This window comes from Ahaetulla prasina, chromosome 10 (assembly GCF_028640845.1).
Source record: "Ahaetulla prasina isolate Xishuangbanna chromosome 10, ASM2864084v1, whole genome shotgun sequence".
Lineage (NCBI taxonomy): Eukaryota > Metazoa > Chordata > Lepidosauria > Squamata > Colubridae > Ahaetulla > Ahaetulla prasina.
In genome coordinates, this window is record NC_080548.1 from 7,628,244 (window position 1) to 7,649,820 (window position 21,577).

At 40.1% G+C, this 21,577-nt stretch overlaps 1 protein-coding gene across 1 annotated transcript in view; it reads left to right on the forward strand.

The window, feature by feature from the left end:
* Positions 1–21,577, forward strand: part of COL9A2 (collagen type IX alpha 2 chain) — a 70,710-nt gene that overhangs the window by 19,793 nt on the left and 29,340 nt on the right. Inside the window, exons 9-14 of the mRNA XM_058195900.1 lie at positions 573–620; positions 9,602–9,658; positions 12,262–12,315; positions 12,987–13,040; positions 13,706–13,759; positions 18,510–18,563. Coding sequence (XP_058051883.1) covers positions 573–620; positions 9,602–9,658; positions 12,262–12,315; positions 12,987–13,040; positions 13,706–13,759; positions 18,510–18,563 — 321 coding nt within the window. The remainder of the gene's footprint in view (positions 1–572; positions 621–9,601; positions 9,659–12,261; positions 12,316–12,986; positions 13,041–13,705; positions 13,760–18,509; positions 18,564–21,577) is intronic.

The window sequence follows — 21,577 nt, forward strand, 5'->3', positions numbered from 1 at the left end:
GGGATTCGAACCGCTGAACTGCCAACCTTTTGATCAACAAACTCAGCATCCTACCCCCTGAGCCGCTGCATGCCTTTTTAAAGCATGCTAGCGCCTCCTAAAAGCATATACTCTGGGAACTATTAGGGAGAAGCCATCTTCACCCTCTTTCACACAAGCTATCTGAACTGAGTTGCCTCTTGCTCCTTTGGAGTGCAGCCCCTCCCTCCTGGGAATCCAGACTATATTCCATCACAGCTCTGTTGCTACTGATTTGGGTGCTTTACACAGCAGTATGAGGGTGAGTCACTTATAGATTTGAGAGTAATATCTAGTGAACAACTCAAATATCAACACCTGTGCTATATAGAAGAACTGAATTCAGTTTTAACCAGGCATACTTGTTCTTATTTCTGTCAGGCTGTAAAATGGTTAATCACTGATGTGCATATCCTTCAGTTACTTCAGGGGAGGCTTTCACCGTTAAATGACTGAGTCTCAGGTGGTGGGAAAATGAAAAGTAACTCCCCCCCCCTTTTTTTTTACAAGTGAGAGAATGTTTTGCATTTTTATGCTTTTTCATGTTTTCCAAGGGCCCAATTGGTCGTATCCAAGGAGCCGAAGGCAGTGCTGATTTTGTGGTAAGAAGGACTGCGTTTAATTCCCATTTCAACACAAAGCCATCATGTCTTAGGCTAGTTGGAAAACAGTAAGATGCAAAGTAACTCTTTCTTCTGTTCCCATGGTTGGTTTTTCTTGCACTTCATGATTGTTATTTTTATTTTTATTTTTTTTAGTAAAAAAGTTTTATTTCCATTTTCCAACAACTTATTCAATATACAGTCTCTTATTCAACATTAGTCATTAACTTTCATTTGTTACTTATTCGGACCTGCCCAGCTACCACTTCCTTCCTTAACAAACCTTTCCTCCTCCCTTCTCTACTTTCTTCTACTTTCTTCATCCTTCCTCTCCTTCGCTTTTCTACATCCTCTCCTCCTTCCCTACTCTTCTCTTCCACCCTTTCTAACCCTCTCTCTTTCCCCTTTCTTCTTCCTCTTCTTTCCCCCTTTTCTACCTCTCTCTTTCCTACCTACTTTCTTCCTTCACTCTCTCCTCTCCCTTTCCATTCCTTTCTGAAATGGCAGCTGACCAGCCCCGATTTCATTTTAAATTATTTCTATTTCTTAATTACATATCTTCAATCATTCCTTTACATTGATCCTTCATCTCCCCTCTTCCCCTTCCCTCCTCCCCTCCCACCCCGAGACTTCCCAGAACAAAGTACAGGGTATAAGATTAATAATCATAAATTAAAATACAACATGTCATAATCCATAGTCACTCCTCTCTCTAAGACCTTAACTCCCCTTCCAGAAACAAAAAAGTACATTCTTCTTCTAGTCCATTATATATCAGTCCATTCCACTCCTAAAATCTTCAGAATCTTCCAATTAAATTAGTATTTCCAGTTCATCAATAAAATACATAGTTTTTAATATCCAATCTTCATCAATTAACACCAAATATATATCAATCCATTCCACTCCTGAAGTCTTCAGAATCTTATAGTTTTTAATATCCAATCTTCATCGATCAAGACCAAGACGATATTCCATCTTCCAGTATTTTTTTTTATTTTTTTTTTATTCAAAAAGTTTTACAAAATTTTTTCCCCCCCTTTCCCCCTCCCCTCCTTCGCAACCCCTCCCCCGACTTCCCGGAACGAGCACAAGGTATAGTTAAAATAAAACAAACATATGCTAAAAATTTTCGTCCCAACTTAATTATACCCCTACAATCATCAATTCCTAACTTCCCCAAAAGCAATCAAAATAATACATCATAATCATTCAAAACAGTCTGATAACTCTTAGTCTGATATCTACGTTGAATATAGTCAATCCATTTTTTCCATTCCTTTAAGTATCTTTCTTGCGTATTGTCTTTCAAAAAGGCTGATATCTTCGCCATCTCAGCCAAATTGGCAACTTTCAATATCCATTCTTCTATTGTTGGTACTTCTTTTTTCTTCCAATATTGTCCTATTAGTAATCTTGCTGCAGTTATTAGATTTAAAATCAATTTAGTCTCAATTACTGTACAATCCGTAATAATTCCCAACAAGAAAAATTGCGGCAGGAACTTTATCTTCTTTTTCAGAACATTTTGTAAAATCCACCAAATTTTTATCCAAAAGGCCTTTATGTCCTTACAAGTCCACCAAATGTGAAAATATGTAGCGTCATCACAATTACATCTCCAACATTTTGCTTGCATTTCTGGATACATACACGATAATTTTTTAGGATCTAGATGCCATCTATAAAACATTTTATAAAAGTTTTCCCTCAGATTCTGTGCCTGCGTGAATTTAACATTTCTAACCCAAATTTTTTCCCACGTTTCCAATAATATTGGCTCCTGAAAGTTTTGTGCCCACTTTATCATACAGTCCTTTACCAAGTCCCTTTCAGAATCTATTTCAAGTAACACATTATACAATCTCTTTATATGCTCCTGAGACTGATTTCTAATTTGCTTTACCAAATTTCCCTCGTTCTGCTCTATACCAATTTTCTGATCTCCCTTCCATCTAGCACGTAGTTGCTCATATTGAAACCAAGTATAATTTTTCCCTTCCTCTCTTAATACCTGCAGAGATTTTAACTGCAAATTACCTCTTTCAGTATACAAAAGATCTTTATATGTAATCATTTCCTGATTCTGTTCTATGTTTATATTTTCTACTGTATGTCTAGGACTTGCCCATATAGGAACCTTATAATTTAGTTTATAAGAGTATTTTTTCCAAACACGCAGAAGGGCATTTCTTAGCACATGATTTTTAAAAGCCTTATCCACTTTTTTGTCATAAATTAAATATGCATGCCATCCATATAGCAAATCATAACCTTCTATATTCAAAATTCTGTCCTCTGTTAAATTAAACCAATCACTTATTGCAGAGAGAACAGCTGCTTCATAATATAATTTAAAATTAGGCATTTTTAAACCTCCCCTTTCCCGAGAATCTTGAATTATTTTCATTTTAACCCTAGCTTTTTTACCTTCCCATATAAATTTGTTAATTCCCTTCTGCCATTCCTCAAGATTCTTATCTTTCTTAATTATTGGTATCATCTGAAAGAGGAATAAAAATCTAGGTAAAACATTCATTTTAATAGCAGCAATTCTCCCCAGCAATGATAATTGCAATTTTTTCCAAACAATCAACTCCTTCTGAACTTTTTGCCATAAAACCTCATAGTTATTCTTATACAATTTCACATTTGACGACGTAATATAAACCCCTAAGTACTTAACCTTCTTTACAATTTCAAATCCTGTTACTTCCTCTAGTTTTTCTTTCTGTTGTCTGGCCATATTTTTTGTTATCACTTTTGTCTTTTCCGATTTACCTTAAACCCTGAAACATTCCCATATTGATCAATTATTTCCAACAAAGATTTACTAGAATTTATAGGGTTTGTTAAAGTAATCACCAAATCATCTGCAAAAGCTCTTAACTTATATTCATACTGTCTAACTCTAATTCCTCTATCTCCTTTACTTCTCGTATTTTATCCAATAATGGTTCTAGAGTTAAAATAAACAATAATGGTGATAAAGGACATCCCTGTCTTGTTCCTTCGCAATCTTAAAAGGTTCTGTTAAGCTACCATTGATTATAATCTGTGCTGTTTGCTCTCCATAAATTGCCCTAATTATTCTTAAAAACCATCTCCAAATTGCATCTTTTCTATTAATTTAAATAAAAATCCCAATGCAATCGATCAAAAGCTTTCTCTGCATCGAGAAAATAAATGCTGCTGGAATAAAATTTTCTTTTCTAAGTACTCCAGTAAATTAACAATCTGCCTAACATTATTCCTCATCTGTCTCCCTTTATAAATCCAGATTGATCATTATGAATTCTTCGCTGCAGAATCAACATTAATCTATTAGCTATTATTTTAACAAAATCTTATAATCATTATTTAAAAGTGAGATTGGCCTATAATTCCCAGGTTTAGAACAATCCTGTTCCTCTTTGGTATCAATGAAATAAAAGAGGTTCTCCATGAGGGGAATTCTCCTAGTTGTATCTGATTAAATAATTCCTTAAGTGGACCTAACATCTCATCCTGTAAATTCCTATAATAACTAACTGTAAGCCCATCCATTACCAGGAGTTTTCCCCATTTTTAATTGTTTAATTACCAAAATAATTTCTTCCGAGGTTATAGGCCGATTCAATTCATCCGTTTGTTCTAAAGTTAAATTTTTAACCTTATATTCCTTCAAATAATTATCAATATCCCTATTCAATATATTATCTTTAAGATATAAATTTGTATAATATTCTAAAAAAGCTTTTTTAATTTTATCCTGTTGATATCTCTCTTTACCTTTGTATTCTATTTTTTCTATAGTACGTTGTTTTGTCTTTTCCTTAAAGTATATGCTAACCACCTACCAGGTCTATTTGCGTTACAAAAAGTATTATGTTTGGCATATTGTATATTTGTTGCCACCTGATCAGCCATTATCATATTAAATTGGTTCTGTAGTAACTTTATTGCATCTTTAAGTTTTTGATCATGTGGATTATGTATTAATAATTGTTGTTTCTTATAAATTTCCTCTTCTAAATACCTACGCTGTCTTTGTTGCTTATTTCTCTGTCTATTATTAAGATATATTAATACACCTCTCATAAAGGCTTTACTGGAGTCCCAAACCATTTCTATCGATGTTTCATTATTCAAATTATAATCAAAAAATTCTTTCATCTGCTTTTTACATTGATTTACATTATCCTGATATCTAAACAAATTTTCATTTAATCTCCAAGTTCTTCTACCCTCTTTTCCATATTGCAATTCCATCCAAACAGGACTATGATCAGACAAACATCTTGGAAATATCTTAGTTTTCTTCACTCTAAAAAGCAAATCATTAGAAATTAAAATAAAATCAATACGTGAGAAGGATTGATGCCTATCAGAGAAAAAAGTATAGTCTCTTTCCTCCAAATTTCGCAGTCTCCATACATCTCTTAATTCAAAATCTTCTATCATATCAAAAAAGGATTTAGGCAGCTTTGCATGTGCAGGTATCTTCTTGGAAGAAATTCTCTTGTCCTTTCGTGTATCTATTACTCCATTCCAATCTCCCAATATAATGCACGATTTATAATCCCATAGATTCAACTTATCATATAACATTCTATAAAATTTTTCTTGTTGCTGATTGGGTGCATATATACCAAGCAAGAGAGTCCTTTTTGTTTCTATTGTAAGTTCAATAGCAATATATCTTCCGTGAATATCTGCCTCTATTAACTTGGCTGGTATATCTTTTCTCAAATAAACCACTATGCCATGTTTTTCTCCAAAGCTGAAGCAACAAAATGTTTACCTAACTTTGAGTTTATTAGGTACTTTTGATCTGATAATTTAATATGCTTCTTGTAAGCAAATAACATCATTTTAAATTGTTTCAAATAATGAAATATTTTCTTCTCTTCTGAGCTGAGTTCAAACCATTGACATTCCAAGTCAAGATTTTATTTGCCATTACTGGGCTGCTGAAGCCTTTGAGCAATCAACTGAAGATCGTCCTCCCGTATCTTCGGCCGTGCTCCTCCACCGCTTCTGTAGCAGAATCCTGAACTTTACTTTGAGTTTGTTGCTCCTTTTCTTTACGCTTAAGGGCTCCCCTCGTCAGTCTTTGTTCTTGTGGTTGTTCCTCAGATGGTAACATCACTGGAATCACCTCAGCTTCCACACCCATTTGAGTCTCTTGAATTCTTTTTTCTATTATTTCTATTTCAAGTTTCAGCACTGTAGAAAGAAAATCTTTGGCCTTAAGCACTGTGTCAATACGATATCTCCTTCCCTGATAATACACTGTCAAGCCAACTGGAACCTCCCATCTAAATTGAATCTGGTATTTCTTAAGTTCTTGAGTGAAAAATGTAAAGTCCTTTCTATCCCTTAACATCTTGGGAGGAATCTCTTTCAAAACCTTCAACTCCTGTTCCCCTATTTTCAAGTTTTTCTGAAAAGCAACTTGCAAAATTTGATTCCTCACTGTTCTTTTCAAAAAATAAACCACAATGTCTCTAGGAAGTTTCTTTTGCCTAGCAATCCAAGAATTAACTCTATAAATTTTGTCAATTTGATAAGCAACCTCTTGTGGATCAAGTTCAATAAATTCAGCCAGAGCTTCTGATAAAATCTTTAAATCTTCCCCTTTGTCCTCATTCAAACCTCTAATTCTCAGAGCTCCTTCCATCATTCTATACTGCATCACCACCACTTGATCTTCATTTTTATCCAATTTGATTTGCATTCCCCCCATTCTATTTTCTATTTGTTGATTTGACTGAACAATTTCTTGCACCTCCTCCTCCACCACCTCCAGTCTTTTTGCCAAACCTTGAAAAGCCATCAAGATATCTTCTCTTATTTTTTATTATTCTCTTTATTTCTTCTCTTATTTTCTCATTATTATCCATAATCTCCTTAAACCTTTCTTCAGACACTTTCCTTGCTCTTTAATCAGATCTTCTAAAGCTGGTTCAGAACCCTTCTGCCCCCAGTCTTAGGTGGTTTAGTAGCCATTTCAGTTTTAAAATTCACAAAATATAAGTCTAGAAACTTCTTTTCCCCTTTAAGTATAGGAGAGCTCAGTTCACTTCATTAAAATCCACACATAACATTTCTTATCTTCTTAGTTGGACAGACTGTTTAAAATTCCATTCGTCACTTCACTCCCGTTCAGGCGCCATCTTTAAGAGTCAATTAGAACAAAGGAAAAAAAAATTTCTCTTTTTTAGAAGGTAGAAGTCAGGAAGTCAAAAATACTTGCAATCCAATAATTGTCCGCTGGCACTCATTCCGTCTGCTTAAAGAGATCCATAAAGATAAGACAATTAGCAGAGATGGACACTTTCTTCTTTTCCTGCTTTTGCAGGAGCGCACTGAAGTCGGAGAATGGCAGGAATATTTATGGGACCCATCAACCCTTCGAAGCTCTGCTTAATTAAAACAAAGCCTCTTGGGAGGTCTACCAACATTTCCTGCTGCTCTTATCTTTCCTCTTTCATCCAGAGAAAAAGATTAAAGCCGGCTTTTCCTGGCTTTTACGATGTTCAGTGCGGAGCCCCTTTAATTAGGGCTCAGCGAAGAGGTGGAGCCACCCGGAAGTCTTCCAGTATTCATCAGAAATTCTTTTATAATATACCTTTCTTCCTTAAACAGTCTCCCAAATATAATTCATATTTCCAGCTTAAATTCTTAAATTTTTATCCAATCTCCAAAAATAAACAATATTCTATCTTCTCATATCTTTAATATCACTTACATAAATCAAATAACATTGCTAATATTAATATTTCTTCAATTACCTTACATCTGTCAAATAACATTATTAAAATTATAACTTATATCCAAAATATATCAGTTATAACAATTAAATTCTATTTAACCAAATACCAACATTACATCCATAACTTTTTCTATCTGTCCTCCAAAAGTTAAACAATATTCCATCTTCCCATTCCTTTATACCTCACATATATCAAATAGTAACACCTTATACCCAAAATAAGTCAGTTGTAAAAATTAAACCCTATATATATACATTAAAAAAAAAATACCATCAAAATCACATCTTAAGCATTCTCCTTCCCCTTGTCTTCTATCTTACACATTTTCCACCATCTGCTCACCAATCAGCTTAACATCTAACAATAAAGAATTTACAATCTTTAATATATTGGTGTAAAAATCTCTTGTTTAAAAACTTATTAAGAAAAGATAAGCCTCCAAAAGTTCCTATAAAAAAATAATAATTCCATATTTGAAGTGAAGTTTCCAAGATTTTAGTAGTTAGTTCTGTTTGCTTAAGAGCCATTCTTAAACTGTAAAATCTACCAAAAAGAGAAAAAAAAATTCAATAAACTTTTCTTCTTAAACATTGTGATAAAGAAAAAGGTAAAAAAAAAATCATTAACAGTTCTTATTCATTCCATTTAAAAAGTAGCTTGTTATGTTCTTCTCTTCCTTTGTCCTTTTATAGTTTCACTTTCCTTTGTATATTGCAAACGCCATTTTAAATCCACTCAAGTTGAAAGTTAGTTCAAAGGAAAGCTATTTAAGAGCTGAAGTTAAGATTTATTACTTGCAAATTCTTGTTAGTCCTCCTACTTTGTTCTGTGTGTGTTGAGTTCTCTTTAAAAATAAATCTTGGCACAGAGATGGTCGCGGCTTCTCGTTCTGTATAAACAGAAGCACCCTGGGCACGGAGCTTCGTCAGACTAAAGGGGAGCTCTCACCCTTCGATCCCCTGGTTAAATTCCAGGGGCTCCCGGGGAGCTCTACCCAAACCTGACCACTCTTCCCTCCCCCTTCTCCCGGGGGAGAGAATTCCAAACCATTTGACAGCCCATTTACACTGTCAGGGATGGTTTGACGAAACCCAGGGCAGACAATCCCAAAGGAACGTCCACGAAGCCTGCGTTGCCAGCGGAAGTCCCACTTCATGATTGTTATTAAGACTTTCATTTTTCAAAGCATTACCATACGAGATGCTCAAGAAACTTCACTGAGCTTTATTTGAGGCTAGCAAATATCCTGAACCAGTCACAGGCTATAATATTTGGAATATAAATTGCATAATATACTAATGTAGCTTTCATCGGTTTGAGTTCACATTCACACTTTAATAGAAGGAAAATTAAGGTGGGGGAGGAAAAGGAGCACAATCAGACTTGCAAGTCTGTGTTATTTTAGCCATTCTCTATAAAAATCGTTTCAACCCTATAAAAATAGTTTCAAAATCATGTGGAGTTGATTTCCTGGCCTGGTCTAGCTGGTGAGGGTGAGATCAGCCTTGCTTGTTTGATTGTGCCATATCTCCTCCTCCTTGTTATATTTCTGTGAATTAGAGAGGTGCCTTTTTAAGCCTCTTTGGTATGTTTTCTGTTTATTGTAGAGCTTCAGCCCTCCTCGCTTCGGTAACAGATCTTACATATTTCCTGTTGCCTTCCTTAGCTCTACAAAATTGGTGACTAGGTCAGTTAAACTTGCAGTCTAATCCAGCTCGTGGGTGTCCTTTAGGTTCTTCTGGTCCAAGATTCTTTCCTTCTCAGTAACATAAAGCCAGTGAATTCCCCAATCACCCAGAATGATATCTATATAAGGTTCCAACATTTTCATCTTAGCTGAACATCTTAGGCAACCAAGCCATTGGTGTTTTGGAGAACTGGCTAGATTTTATTACCAGCTTCTTCCCTTCCCTTCCCTTCCCTTCCCTTCCCTTCCCTTCCCTTCCCTTCCCTCTCCCTCCTTCTCTCTCTTTCTTTCTTTCCCTCCCTCCCTCCCTCCCCTCTTCCACTATTCCTTCCTCTACTCACTCAGCCACTTTTTTTCCTCCCTCCTCTCACTTTCTTTCCTCCAAACCCTTCTGTTTCTGTTATTCCTCCCTCCCCCCCTCCCAATTTCTATAGCCATCCAACTCAACCAAGTGACTCTTGCAGTTATTGCTATCCAAATTGCTACTTGGATAAAAGAGATTCTTTTTCCCCCCCCTTTCCCTTCATGGCCTGCAGTGTCCAAGCAACTGCCCACCTGGACTCAAGGGACCTCCGGGTTTACAGGGGTTGAAGGTAAGGATTTCTCTGCTCCATGATCTGTGGAAGTTGCTTTGTTAGCGATAATAACCAGACAGACTTTAGAATCATGATGAGTTTCTCTAGGTTAAGCACCCATGGATGTCATATTGGTTAATCTTAATTAGCTTCCACCCCTAATTCTGACTCTTGGAACAGCGGGAAATATTAAACTACATTATTGAAACTGCCAGTAATATAGATTAATATTTCCTGCTGTTCAAGAGTTAGCAGAAAAACCTGGGTATATCATGCTGGAAACAAGCAAGGGACATTAGTTAATTTCATTAGTATTGTATTGTTTACGTAGATAGACAAATAGACGGACAGACAGATAATTCTTTTTTATTGAAACTTTTAAACAAGATAAAAACTAGTACAAACTAATATAACATAAGGAAGAAAATAGAAATTAAAGAAAAGGCAAAACATGCCAGAAAACAAGAAAAAAGGGAAAGAATAGGGAAAGAAGAAAAGGGAAAAATGGGGGCAAAAAGGAAAAAAAAACATTAAAATGTGGCTTCCGATATTTTTTCATAGCAGTTATAAGAAGAAATATATTTTAACCTCCCTCTCTAAAGTTACATCGTGACTCTTTTCTTTCTAAAATCTACCTTGTCTCATCTTCAAAATCATAAATCACAAGTTCATTTTTTTCACTTTTATGCAAAATGTCCATAAGAGACTTCCAGTCACCAGTAAATGTAGATAATGCTGCTCTCTAATCAAAGAAGTCAGGTTTAATTTTATTAGTATTGTATTGTTCAGGAGACGAAAATTGAGTGAGGGAACCTTTTCCTTTTCATATACTCTTTCTATTCTCTTTCACTATTACTCGCTAAAGGTCAGTTTCCATTCTGATTAAAGGGGCTCTGCCTAGCTTTATTTTTGTATTTTTATTTGTTTCTATATTTTTATTTCCTTATCTGTTTCTATATCAGATTTAGAAACTCCCAGTCTCCCACACAGAACAACTCTGGGCAGTGTGCAAGTAGGCATAAAAATAAAAGCTATATAGCAGAGGTCTTCAAACTTGGCAGCTTTAAGACTTGTGGACTTCAACTCCCAGAATTCTCCAGCCAGCTATTCTGGAAGTTGAAATCCACAAGTCTTAAAGCTGCCAAGTTTCAAGACCTCTGCTATACTGTATATAAATATTATACTAGACAGCAGTTAAAACAAGTACAGGTAATCCTCAACTTACGACCACAATTGAGTCCAAAATTGATGTTGTTAAGTGAGAAATTTGTTGAGTGAGTTTTGCCCCATTCTACCACTTTTTTGCCACGTTCGTTAAGTGAATCACTGCAATTGTTCAATTAGTAACATCGTTGCTAAGTGAATCTGGTTTCCTCACTGGCTTTGCTTGTCAGACGTTCGCAAAAAGGATCACGTGGCCCTGGGACACTGCAACCCTCATAAACATGAGTCAGTTGTCAAGCATCCGAATGTAAACCATGTAACCATGGGGGTGCTACAATGGTCATAAGTGTGAAAAATGGTCATAAATCACTTTTTTCAGTGCTGTTGTAACTTCGAATAATCACTAAATGAACTGTTGTAAATCGAGGATTACCTGTATAAAATAATTGTAAAAGAGGGGGAGGCCCAGTGGTGGGTTTCTACTGGTTCGCTCCAGTTTGTACGAACCGGTAGTGGCGGTGGCAGGAGGCTCTTCCCACCCACCCAGACGTCATCAAATATGCTCTGCGCATGCGCAGAAGCGTTGCATGCTCGCAAAATGAGCCTGTGCGCCTGCGTGTTACCAATAGCGAACCGGTAGCACTTGGATTTGAATCCCACTGCAAGCAGCTCCAAGGAAGCCTTTCTAGTCCAATCCCCTGCTTGATCAGGGAAACTTATACCATTTCAGACAAATGGTTGTCCAATCTCTTCTTAAAAGATCTCCAGTGTTGGAGCACCTACAACTTCTGGAGGCAAGCTGTACCACTGATTGATGGTTCTAATTGTCAGGAAATGTCTCCTTAATTTTAGGTTGGTTCTCTCCTTGATTAGTTTCCATCCATTGTTTCTTGTCCTGCCCTTAGGTGCTTTGGAGCAGGGGTCTCCAACCTTGGCAACTGTAAGCCTGGAGGACTGGAGGAGTTGAAGTCCTCCAGGCTTACAGTTGCCAAGGTTGGAGACCCCTGCTTTGGAGAATAGGTTGACCCCCTCTTCTTTGTGGCAGCGCCTTAGATATTGGAACACCACTAGCATGTCTCCCCTGGTCCTTCTTTTCACTAGACTAGGCATACTCAATTCCTGCACAAATAACACTGCAGAAGGAGACCAGCAGCCAGTGCAGCTTGAGCTGCAGAGGTGTTACATGCACCTCCTTTTGTCCTTGTACGATGGTGATTGCTGACCCTGATGAATTGTACAAGTCTGGATGTGCTTCCCTCCTCCTCTTATTTTCGTGAGAACTAGGGAGGGTTTTGTTTGAGTCATTTTATAATTCTGGCCCGCACTCAGATTTTTTTTTTTATCTGACTGTTGTCTTGGTTGTGTCTCTTCCTTCTGTACCTCAAGGTTATTCCTTCTTCCCATTACAAACTGTTGATTGACATTTGTTTTGAAAGTTTGATTCGCTTTCCTTTTAGGGACACAGAGGGCGATCAGGAGCCTCTGGAGAGCCTGGAAGACAAGGCCGGCTGGTGAGAATGTAGATGCTTCATCCTCCCTTCACTTTTCTCTTTCACTGATTGAACATTAGCTATTAAAGATTAAGGGGCTTTGTTCAAATCCTGTACTGTGTTCTCACAGTTCCATCCCAAAAGTATTGCCAACCAAGCCTGGTGGATGAGCATATAAGAAAGGCTCATCCAAGGCCACCAGGTTTGCCAGCTGAAGAACTCTCAATCATGTAGCCCAATGTTGCTCAACTTTGGTTAGTTTAAGATGTGTGGAGTTCAATTCCCAGAATTCCCCAGGCATCAATTCTGGGAACTGAAGTCCATACATCTGACACTGGCCAAGGTTGAGAAGCACTAATGTAGCCAACCCTGCCTGGCTGTTAAACTTTTGGGGTATGGGGTATGTTAGCTTCCCTTAAATTGGTGCCCTCTGGTACAGAGCAGCTGACACCCCCAAATTCATTGCCAACAGGATCTCTGACTCCATTTGACTGATAATGTAGAAGTGGTATAATTCTGACAATGTGTAGGGCACCAGGAAGATTTCACAACCTGGAAACCTAACTTCGTGTGATTGGAGTTGACAGTTTAAACAGGCAGTCAATCTGATGTCTAATTCTCTTGATTTAAAGCCCATCTCTAGATGTTTGTCCTTTCTACAGCTTTAATACTTGTCTCATTTTATTTCCTAGGGTCCAAGGGGTGATGTGGGGCTGCCTGGAGAACAAGGCATTCAGGGTCCTCCTGTAATGTATTTAATTATTTCTACTTCTTAATCTCATTTCCTTTGCTGCAGATATTTTATTACTCTTGTGCCATAGACCCTCCTATAGCCTTATTCCCTTTTTCCAGTCTCCCTCCAAGGCTTGAAAAGGAAAAACAAGAAACGGAACAAGCTGGAGATGTATTATTTTACTTTAGGAGCCTGACAAGCAAGCATAATTATTCAACTTTCTGACAATTTCTAAGCTTCCATATCTGATCATCTAGACATGGTCATTACTTATAACAGAGGGCATCTCTCTACATAAGTAGGTACCGAGAGCTCATAAATCCAAGTAATATAATTTTTATTATACCATATATCAGTGTTTCTCAAGATTGGTAACTTTAATATGTGGATTTCAACTCCCAGAATTCCCCAGCCAACCTGTTGATATTTTTTGATATGCCATCTCACAACAGGACAAACGGGGTCAAAGCAGGAGGGTCCACTGATGGGAAGAAGATTGGTGGAAGTCAGGATGGTGGTCATGACCAACCCATTGGAGCCCTCTCCTTTTTTATGCACATTGTACATTTTTAAATATCCCTTCAGTGACCGCTTCTGGACCATGGATGATGATGGTTTCTGTGATATGATCAGTTTGCAGATTACATAATCCTGTTTTGGTTTATCTTTCTTTTTCAGGGCCCAGAGGGTCCCAGGGGGCATCCAGGAATGGCAGGACCAAAAGGGGAGATGGTAAGTGAATTAAACACTAGGGATTTGGGGGTTGATGTTACAATAGCCCCACACTGGTACCATGCGAGTTCTAGTCCTTCTTTAGGCCTGAAATGTGGGTGACTCTGGGCTTGTTGTTCTCTCTCAGCTCAATCTACCTCATATGTTGTTGTGGGGAAAGTAGGAGGAGGAAAGAATATTAAGTATGTGTCAGGGCTCAAAAAACCCAAGAAAGACACATGATTCTTCCAAGGACATTACTTAATTGTTCCTCACCTATAGACAGAATCTTGCCAAACTAAAGCAAAGTACTATTTCCGTAAGTCATATATGCTGAGAACTATTTGGAAGGAGCTGTCTTTACTGCTGATTTCAATTGTGCACTTGTTTTAAGAATTTTCTGAATTAAAGTGCATATTTGAACTCTTAGCTTTTTTACCTGTCCACCAAAGGTGTGTTCACCTCTTCTGAATATCATGTGTTGCCAGCTAATTTAGAATTTGCAGGATGGATACCAAAACTGGAGGATTTGAGGGGCGGTCACAGGAAAGAGGGGGTCAATTTATTCTCCAAAGCACCTGAGGGCAAGACAAGAAGCAATGAGTAGAAGCTTGTCAGAGGGAAATCCAAATCTAAGGAAAAACTTCCCAACAGCAAGAACTATTAATCAGTGGAACAGCCTGCCTTCCAGAGTGGTGGGTGCTTCATCGCTGGAGGTTTTTAAGAAAAGATTGGACAATCCTTTGTCCAGGATGGTATAAGGACTCCTGTCTTGTCCAGGCGGTTGGCTTAGAAGGCCTCCAAGGTCTCTTCCAGCAGTACGATGCTATGAGAATTTTGAAAAAAAGATGCCAAGACTGAAACAAATATCATGCTGTTTGTTTAAATTGTCCTCATGTATTATTTGTAGCACCAGGGATGCCTCTTCCATTTAGAATTCAACTCACAAAGGGGTTGCTTTTATTGGGCATGTTTTATAGCCATGCCACCTCTCTTCCCTCCTCCAGCCCCAGAGCTCCCCAGTTTAAGAATCAGTAAAGGAAGGTTACAGATGAATGAAGATTAAATTTCTAGCAGACACTGGGTGCCTGCTATGACCAAAAATGGAAATAATTATCTGATTGGGGTTAAAGTTGGAAGTTCGTTATCTCACAGCTTACAAGAGGAAATAAAAAGAGGCACTACCTTGCTTAAGCAGCTTTTCTTCCAAGTCAATTAATTAAAGCTATAATTAAAAAATGCAGGTCAACCACAAGACATTCTAACATACAAAAGTTTCAGTGTACTGGTTTTCAGGCACATAGTCTCTCATATCTGGATTCTGTTTCTCGGATGTAGAGCAAAAATATCCAAGAAGATCCGCTACTAGCTAGTAGCCCTGTTGGCTCCTACTCAATTCTTGTTCAAATATAGCTGGGTCCAGTCCTGCTTTAATTTCTGAGACCTGCAAAGGCTACCTAGTGATTATCTACCGGGACACTGAGAAAACCATTTATGTAATAAATATGATGAACGAAAATGGATAAAAAAAATAAAAGGTCAGATCCCGGAGCAGTATGAGTTAAGAGGGATATCTTGAAGAGGCATTGAAAATATAACAAGGGTAAGAAGGGTTACTATATATCAGACTCTAGGGGAAATAATCCAAATAGATATGTAGTAGTAATTGCCATGTAAATCTCTTGTGAGATTGGGGCCATCATTAAACTGTTCTTTGGTCTTAGTAGTTCAGGAGCCCTGTAATGAGGGAAATAGTCGTTCAAGCCACCTGATCCCAAGTTCCTTCAAATTTCATATATTCACCACCATTAGAAGAGAATATTTGTAGCTCAGGTTTTGAACTGAGTGGTTTTTGATGCTCTCTGAGCTGGGTTGTTTTCTTGAAGACGTTTCATTACCCATCCAGGTCACATTATCAGTACTAATGCGTCTGGCATTTGTTTCCTGTTTATACTATAGACCAATGATGGCTAACCTTTTTGGCACAGAGTGCCCAAAGCAGGCGTGCGCATGCGTGCGCACACCCATAATGCAATGCACACTTGACCCCCCGTGACCCCGTTGTGCATGTGCTTGCAACCCCACCACATGTGCCCCGCCCCTGTGCATGCATATGCATCTCCCGCATGCGCCCCACCCTCCGTGCATGCGTGGCAGAGACCTGAAATCCAGCTGGCTGGCAGGAGGCATGCACACATGCGTGGTGGAGCTGTGCTGAGGCGATGGCTTGCATGCCCGCAGCAGAGCAAGCTCTGCGTGCCACGTATGCCACAGGTTTGCCATCACAGTTGTTGTAATAGTAGCTTGATCTGCCAGTGAAGGACTGACAGATGAAGCACTTATGATGTTACCTAGTTGGGTAATGGAAACTTCTGAAACAAAACAACCAAGCTCAGAGAGCACTGAGGATCCCACATCAGCCGCCATGTCTTTACCTAGTTCTGTTCTATGCAGACGGTTAGTCTAGTTATCTGAATCTCTGTAATGGAATCGTAGTCTAGTAGCATCAAAATTCGGCATGGGGCTGTCGACAAGTTTTGGGCGTTATTTTCCATCATTCCTAGACAGCTATCTGGAGTTAACAGGATTTGAAGTCCTACTCATTTTGCTAGTGATCACATTGGAGAAAGCTTTGGCTGCTCTCCTCAATAATGCCTCCCCCTGGTCTACTTGTTTCCCTCTGTATAATCCCTCGCACATTAAATCTTTTGAATCCAAATAAATTTCCACGATGGGACTTTTGTTTCCCAAGAGACAGGATTGATCTGAAGAGTAAGAATTGCAGTCTCTCCCTTCTTCCAGTTGTCCGAGCTTGGTTTTCTTTAGAAGCTTCCTGAATGATTTTGTACCCATCACTTGCTCTCAGATCCACTGAGTTCACCAGGGTAAATAGCAATAGCCCTTAGAATTGTATACCACTTCACAGTGCTTTTATAGCCCCTCTCTAAGCAGTTTACTGAGTCAGCATATTGCCCCCATCAATCTGGGTCCTCATTTTACCGACCTGGAAGGATGGAAGTCTGAGTCGTCATTGAGCCAGTGAGAATTGAACTGCCCAAACTGCTGGAAGTCAGCAGAAGTAGCTTGCAGTACTGCCATCTAACCACTGTGCCACCACAGATGTATGGAGCCGAAGGCAGTGGTGGGTTGCTCCCAGTTCTATAGAACCGGTAGTAAAACTGGTGGTAGGCTCTGCCCACCCACCCTGACGTCATCAAGGGGCTTCTGCGCATGCACGTGTGCTCCTGTTGTGAATTGGTAGTAAAGCTAAGTAGAACCCACCCTGATAGAAGGCTTTGAGCCTTGTGTGTCTCAGTAAGGCATGGTAAGATCAGGGGTGAAATGCTACAGGTTCCCATCAGTTAGGGAGAATCGGTAGTAATAAAAGTTACCGGTTCAGGTGAAATGGTAGTAAAAAAAAACTACTGGTCCATCTGAACCGGTATTTCTGATGATCAGCTGTGCTGTGCGATTTATATTCTGCTTTCTAGTGAATCTAAATAGAGCGGCACAGTTGTTCCCCCTGCTGTTCTGCTTACCTTCAAAAGGTTCCTTTTTCCGTGTGAAGCATATGTTCGGTGCGCACTGTGCATGCGCGTGTGTGCATCATGCATTTGGTGTGTACTGCACATGCACATGCAGCATGTGTTTGGTGCACACTGTGCATGCGTGGGCAGTGAACCGGTGGCAACCCATGGAGGATTTCACCACTGGGTAAGATCCAGTTCATTCATCCATCCATCCATTTAGTACATTTCTATACCACCTAAGTGACCCTGGGCAGCTAACACTTAACCAAGTCAAAAATAGAATTAAAAGGTAGGGTTATGGTATTAAAATTTAAAACAGTGGAGAGAACATTGTTACAACATCAACCTTCCCCAGGATTGCCTAACACTCTTTGATCCCCGTGCCAATTGGCAGAGCCAGAGGGTGACACTCTTTCTGAAGGTCAGAAGAATAGAGACTCACCTCACCTCTGGTGGTGATAAGGGAACAGTAACAGGCTTGGAAGGGACCTTCAAGGTTATCTAGTCCAACTCCCTGCTCTCGAAGGAGAGTTATACTATTTCTGGTAAATGGCTGTCCAGTTTCTTCTTAAAAGCTTCCAGCAATGGGGCAACTTCCAGCAACTTCCGAAGACAATTTGTTTCAATGGTTAATTGTCCTCACTATTAGGAATTTTCTCCTTAATTCTCTAGGTTGCTTCTCTCAGGATAATTTCCATCCATTGTTTCCTATCCAGCATAGAGGTGATGGGGAAGAAGACAAATTACATGAATTGCAACAGTTGTGTTTTAACTGCATAACAGTGTTGGAACCTGGCAACCTTTTGCAAGAGAGAGGGGTCAAAGAGCCAGTGAGCCTCCCTAAAATCTGGCAAGATTCCTATTTCTAGGCCAGAGGTCTTCAAAGTTGGCAGCTTTAAGACTTGTAGACTTCAACTCCCAGAATTCTTCAGCCACCATAGCTGGCTGGAGAATTCTGGGAGTTGAAGTCCACAAGTCTTAAAGCTGCCAACTTTGAAGACCTCTGCTCTAGGTGAACAGCAGTAAAGAACCTACTCTGGGCTAGCCCATTGGGCTGGTCTTTATTCCTTGAGCCTGACATCAACAATGCTAGACTAAAGCAGATAAAATTCTGAGACGCTTTTAGGGAAGATCCCTTCTGGACGGATGAGTTGCTTAGGGGTTGTCCATCCTCCCAGTTTGAAACTGATATTCAGGAAAGTGAAATTCCCCTTTTACTTTTTATTTGTTTTCTTTTTTAGGGTCCTCAAGGTTACAAAGGCATGACTGGGAGTATTGGAGCTGTTGGTCCCCTGGTAATTTCTTTCTCTTTTATCTTCATTTCTAATTTCTTCATTAATTACCCAGCCCCGTGGGGCTAGTAACGTTCAGGGAAAAAAGGCTCTGCGCATGCGCAAGATGGCGGCTTGCTAGAAGATCGGAGCCGCCGACGGGATGTTCTGCGTTGGATGGCAGCGTCCAGGCGGCAAGCCGAGCTGCTTGCGCCCCCCGGCCCGCTTTACCATCTTCTCGGCAGCCGTGGGAGAGGTCTGCGGGCCTTCTCGGACTCACGGCTGTCGAGAACGAGGCCGGGAGAGCGAGGGCGAGCGGCAGACGGCGGCCATTTTCCTGGACGCGAGGTGAGGCCGTGGCTCGTGGTTTGTCACTGACAGACGAGGCCGCAGCTTGCTCTTCTGTTTTTTCCCCCCGCATCGGAATAACTACGGTGTTTCGACCTCCCCCTGGCCTTGTTTTAGGGGCGATGGGGGTTGAGGGTTGTTTCTGGCTCCCCCACTGCCCTCCTTGTATGAGACTCTCTTTTATGACGTTTTTATCCCGCTCCTTGCCGCGTTTGGGACCTGCGGCTTTTTACATCGCACCGGCCTGCTTCAGAGGTGTCTGGCCTGGCTCTTGGGAAAGGCCTGGACCTGTGGAGTGTCCAGGCCTTTGGCCTTTGGTCAGTATTTGGATTTCTTGGAGCGAGGGGTCTGCCTGGAGAGATCTTCAGCCTTGGACCATCCTGGCGGAGGGGAGTGGTGCGGTGGGCATTGGAGGCGTCCTGGCCTATGTGGGCCTGCTTTTTCCCATAATTACCAATGTGCATTGTCATCGGCACTTTACATGGCCTTTTGGGATTCTTTGGCCATGATTGTTCCTTGGAACTGTGGTGGAAGAGGCTTGGAGACCGGTTTGGGATCTGCCGGGGGACTTATCCAGAAACAGCTGTAGACATTGTTGGCGGTGATAGAAGAACCACCTACCTCATTTTTAATGGATTTTAGGACTGAGCTACTTTTCCATCTTTTTCCATCTTTATTTTATTTGTCATCATGTGCCAGTCACCATTTGAAGAGTCATCAGATGATGGGTATCCATTTGAGGAACTATTGTATAATATTCTGCCATCCTGGGACAATATCACCTCCCGTCGACTTCTATCTTCTAGTTACGCGATATATTTTTATGATTTTTATACGATATTCGGTACAGGAACTCTTGCACCTGCGAGGTGCCCCCGCCTCGCAGGAGTGGCCCACTTTATTACCGAGGGCCGGCCTCAATGACGGGTCTTGGGACCCACAGAGGTGGCATGCGTCGAGGAAGAGCCTTTGGGGTTTTTTAGATAGGGAATTTTTAAGGGGTGGGAGGGCAAGGGAGGGTGCTGGGGTAGCCCATCAGGGGGGGGGACAGTTTCTGCGTGTGCTCGCGGCGTCCATTTAACAGGTTCGAAGTTTACGGGGGAAGATTGCGTTCCTTCTGGTGAGGGTGGTCCTATTTGTACGGTAAGTGGGAGGGGCAGATATGGCGGAAGCGAGGAATTGCATCGCTTCCCGGGGGCGCGCGCTCGATGTCTGAAGGCGATCGCGCGCCCCGATCCCTCAGACTTCTCCTGTTCCCCGGATGGTCAAGACCCTCAGAGCCTGGGCCTCCGGCTGATGTTGTGCAATGCATGGTCCGTGGTCAATAACTCTAATTCCCTCTATCTCCTTTACTTCTCGTATTTTATCCAATAATGGTTCTAGAGTTAAAATAAACAATAATGGTGATAAAGGACATCCCTGTCTTGTTCCTTTCGCAATCTTAAAAGGTTCTGTTAAGCTACCATTGATTATAATCTGTGCTGTTTGCTCTCCATAAATTGCCCTAATTATTCTTAAAAAACCATCTCCAAATTGCATCTTTTCTATTAATTTAAATAAAAAATCCCAATGCAATCGATCAAAAGCTTTCTCTGCATCGAGAAAAATAAATGCTGCTGGAATAAAATTTTTCTTTTCTAAGTACTCCAGTAAATTAACAATCTGCCTAACATTATTCCTCATCTGTCTCCCTTTTATAAATCCAGATTGATCATTATGAATTCTTAGCTGCAGAATCAACATTAATCTATTAGCTATTATTTTAACAAAATCTTATAATCATTATTTAAAAGTGAGATTGGCCTATAATTCCCAGGTTTAGAACAATCCTGTTCCTCTTTTGGTATCAATGAAATAAAGAGGTTCTCCATGAGAATTCCCCTCCTAGTTGTATCTGATTAAATAATTCCTTAAGTGGACCTAACATCTCATCCTGTAAATTCCTATAATAACTAACTGTGAGCCCATCCGTACCAGGAGTTTTCCCATTTTAATTGTTTAATTACCAAAATAATTTCTTCAGAGGTTATAGGCCGATTCAGTTCATCCGTTTGTTCTAAAGTTAAATTTTTAACCTTATATTCCTTCAAATAATTATCAATATCCTATTCAATATATTATCTTTAAGATATAAATTTGTATAATATTCTGCCATCCTGGGACAATATCATCTCGCCGACTTCTATCTTCTAGTTACGCGATATTTTTACGATTTTTATACGATATTCGTACAGGAACTCTTGCGCAAGTAGGTGCCCCACCTCGCAGGAATGGCCCGTTTTATTACCAAGGGCCGGCCTCAATGACGGGTCTTGGGACCCACAGAGGTGGCATGCGTCGAGGAAGAGCCTTTGGGGTTTTTAGATAGGGAATTTTTTAAGGTGGGAGGGCAAGGGGGGGTGTGGGGGTAGCCTGTCGGGGGCAGTTCTGCGGTGCTCGGCGCCATTTAACAGGTTCAAGGTTACGGGGAAGATTGCTCCTTCTGGTGAGGGTGGTCCCATTTGTACGGTAAGTGGAGGCAGATATGGCGGAAGCGAGGATCGCTTGCTGCGGGCCGATGTGTGAAGGCGATCGCGCGCCCCGATCCCTCAGACTTCTCCCGTTCCCCGGATGGTCAAGACCCTCAGAGCCTGGGCCTCCGGCTGATGTTGTGCAACGCACGGTCCGTGGTCAATAAGGCTCCCCTAATA